Genomic DNA, 3,274 nt, shown 5'->3' with positions numbered 1-3,274 from the left:
TAGGGAGTTGTAACTACGTTGAATAACAGCTTCCAACTCACTCAAAGTGTGGTATTATTTTTAGGGAGTTGTAACTACGCTGAATAACAGCTTCCAAATCACTTAAAGTGTGGTATTATTTTTAGGGAGTTGTAACTACGCTGAATAACAGTTTCCAAATCAAAGTGTGGTATTATTTTTAGGGTGTTGTAACTACGTTGAATAACAGTTTCCAAATCACTCAGTGTGGTATAATTTTCTTATTTATATAATAGTTATTCACGTGTTATCTTGTTAAAAATTGATACTTTTCATGCTACGTATTATGTTTTTCATCATTTTCTGCAAGTATATTCATTCACCGTCATCTGGAAGTTATTAACTGATTGAAATTAGTGTGCTATTCACGGGCGCCGGATGACTACAAGAAATGGGGGAGAGGCAACCATGTGTGGCTCTGACCATTTGTTATTAGATTCAATATCGCATGTACACTGCCCCGAAATATCAGCTGAATCAAGTCGACAATACAGTATTGTAACGTATATATTTATAGTATTGAAATTTATTTTTTGTGTCTGCAAGCACAAATACCCCGTTTTACTGATATAGGTTTCCCCTGCTTTGCGAATGTTAACTTTCCATTTTTCTCTCTAAGTTACTAGGTGCTGCAGATTTCTTAGCCACACTGTGCTAGAAACGTAAAGTATTCGTTTGTTTACATAGTAACAATCAGCTTCTTAGAATAAGTAGGGTTACTAGAAGTCTCAGATTCTCTGTAACTTAGTTTGATACGTACGATTTGTCACTATACAAGACTCCTTTAAATTTAACTTGGAGAATCACTTGACAAGGACAGATCAAACAGTATAGTATTTCCAACCGTTCTGCTATGTTTTATTCACTTAACCTTTCATTGAGCAGCCGCAGGAATTGAAATTTGGAGACTTGGAAAATAACAACACAAGAAGCAACATCTTTCTTTGAGTAGGTTCAAGACAAGTTATTTGTTTATTTTGTTTTTTAACTAGATAAGCTTTTAACAAATTTTATTTGTGATTTTAAAACGCAATGCTATAAACATCAGATTATACAACGAGCGGTAAAAAAGTGTGGTAATGCAATTTAAACTGTTGTTTTTTTACTGTAGAAATCTGATATCAAAGCCTATGAATAAAGCCAAAACAGAGAAATATTGTGAATTCTCTGTACTATAGGTTTGTGCAGGAAATTAAAGATTGGCGCTAAGCTGTGTCCGATGTAGCGTGACGCCCACCCAGCAGCAACGAGCGAATTTCTAACAAAATCGATTGGTTTATTTTGATTCATCGCCTGAGGGACGTTTGGCTAGAGCCATAAGTATCATGGTCAGTTCCTTCTTGTTAATTTTTCCGTCTTTGTTAAAGTCACACCCTCGCAAGATGGCGTCCTGGAACTCTAGAAGATCTTGGGCGTCGTAGTCCTAAAAGTGTGATTAGACAAAGCCAGTTAGATGTATCCGTATCAGGTTATGTTCAGTAATCTTTTTCTCTATCACTTACTTGCACCCCGCGACCTCTGCTTCTTAGATTTATTGATGAGTATACATTTCTACGACACTTATAAATATTAAAAAAGTATTTGTTTCGTTAAAATTCCGCACTTATATATATATAAATCTGGTAAGTTGACAATAAAAATTTTATTATCCATCGATTGAATAAGAATATTAACTGCACGTCGTTACTTAACTGAGCTACTGGACAACCAATTGTTTCTCTTTTCTTAACGACTTTTAAAAGCAGCTGAATCTTTGTAAAGCTTTCTAACATTATATTATTCGTGTTAGCATCATATATTATTTTCCTTAATTAACCTAATCATCATCCAGAAGAACCATCAATATTCACCCGTTTTATAAGATCCAACAAATCCTTCAAGAATCCCTTTAGTTCCTCGTTCTCAATTTTACCGTTATTATCCTGTTAGAAGAATAGAAAACTAGTTATTATAATATCAAAATGTCATTGAAAAACGTGTATTAGCAAATGAATATATTTTATACATGATTTCACTGAATCGAGTTTTCAAACTCTGATTCTAAAGCACCCTTAGAAAATACTTTTATAGATAAAATGCTTTTTATCTAGTAAACGAAACTACCTTTATAACTGATAATTGCGAGATAAATATTTATGGGAACTTTAATGTGAATTGGAAATTTTTGAACAAAAGACAGAAATTCTAGATGGCATCCATGTTCTCGAAAACAAGTATATAATACGAAACTATCCTAATTAGATATTAGTCTCCAGAATTAACAACATGAATATATTTCTACTGACAACTATTTGTACATATATCAATATTCAAATTAATTATTACTGTCAAATCCGGATTATAAATCACAACTTGTATATGTATGAAGCTTTTTTTTTTTTTTGTCACTAAATTAGACAGGTTTCGGTGATTACCTCCCCCTAGTATCCCTGGACAAGGGCAAATGGGAAAAACAAGACTTCTTACATTAAAGCGGTGAACTGTGTGTTACATATCTGGTGTTTTTAATGAACCTATAAAACAAGACTACTTAAATTAAAGCGGTGAACTGTGTGTTACATATCGGGTGTTTTTAATGAACCTATAAAACAAGACTTCTTAAATTAAAGCGGTGAACTGTGCGTTACATATCAGGTGTTTTTAATGAACCTGTATTTACATAGAGTTTGAAAGATATGTCGTATTGATGCTACAAATTGATTCTTCTCGGTTATTCAGCAAACAAGCTGTTTATAATACTAATATCGAACTGGTGTATTTAAGTGTTTTACACTCACAAAAAAGAAACCTATCATTCTACAGACATTTAAAGAACTTGTAGCATTTCGCCACATATTAATTCTTCGTATTGTAGCCCCCCAGTGTCACAGCGGTATGTCTGCGGACTTCCAACGCTAGAATCCGGGTTTCGATACCCGTGGTGGGCAGAGCACAGATAGCCCATTGTGTAGCTTTGTGCTTAATTACAAACAACAGCATCTTGGTATTGTTAGCCGACACTGGGCAGCTTGTACATAATTGAATAAATAAGAGTTGTTTAAACATTTGTCCCACCAAATGCAAAGCACCACTTTCTGCAAATTGAGTTCAGGTTTTTGGGTCGGCAATTGTTTTTGTCTAGGACTGAGCCATTGTTTTTTGGCGTTTTATATTCGCATAGAGAATCCATTTTTCATCACCGGTGACAATTCTGTCCAAAAATGGTTCACGCACATTACGCGCCAGAAGGGACGAAACAACGTTCACACGTTGGAAA

General features: G+C 34.3%; 1 protein-coding gene across 2 annotated transcripts in view; it reads right to left on the bottom strand.

Moving 5' to 3' along the window:
• Nucleotides 1–843: 843 nt before the first annotated feature.
• Nucleotides 844–3,274, bottom strand: part of LOC106466333 (calbindin-32-like) — a 60,983-nt gene continuing 58,552 nt past the window's right edge. Inside the window, exons 11-12 of one of the 2 annotated variants that reach the window (XM_013926611.2) lie at nt 1,869–1,940; nt 844–1,441 (exon numbers count right to left, since the gene is read on the bottom strand). In XM_013926611.2, coding sequence (XP_013782065.1) covers nt 1,295–1,441; nt 1,869–1,940 — 219 coding nt within the window. In that variant the 3' untranslated portion in view covers nt 844–1,294. The remainder of the gene's footprint in view (nt 1,442–1,868; nt 1,941–3,274) is intronic. The other variant, XM_013926610.2, reaches the window with a different exon arrangement.

Source organism: Limulus polyphemus, unplaced genomic scaffold, assembly GCF_000517525.1.
Source record: "Limulus polyphemus unplaced genomic scaffold, Limulus_polyphemus-2.1.2 Scaffold2228, whole genome shotgun sequence".
Taxonomy (NCBI): domain Eukaryota; kingdom Metazoa; phylum Arthropoda; class Merostomata; order Xiphosura; family Limulidae; genus Limulus; species Limulus polyphemus.
This window is presented reverse-complemented; position numbering and strand designations above follow the sequence as displayed.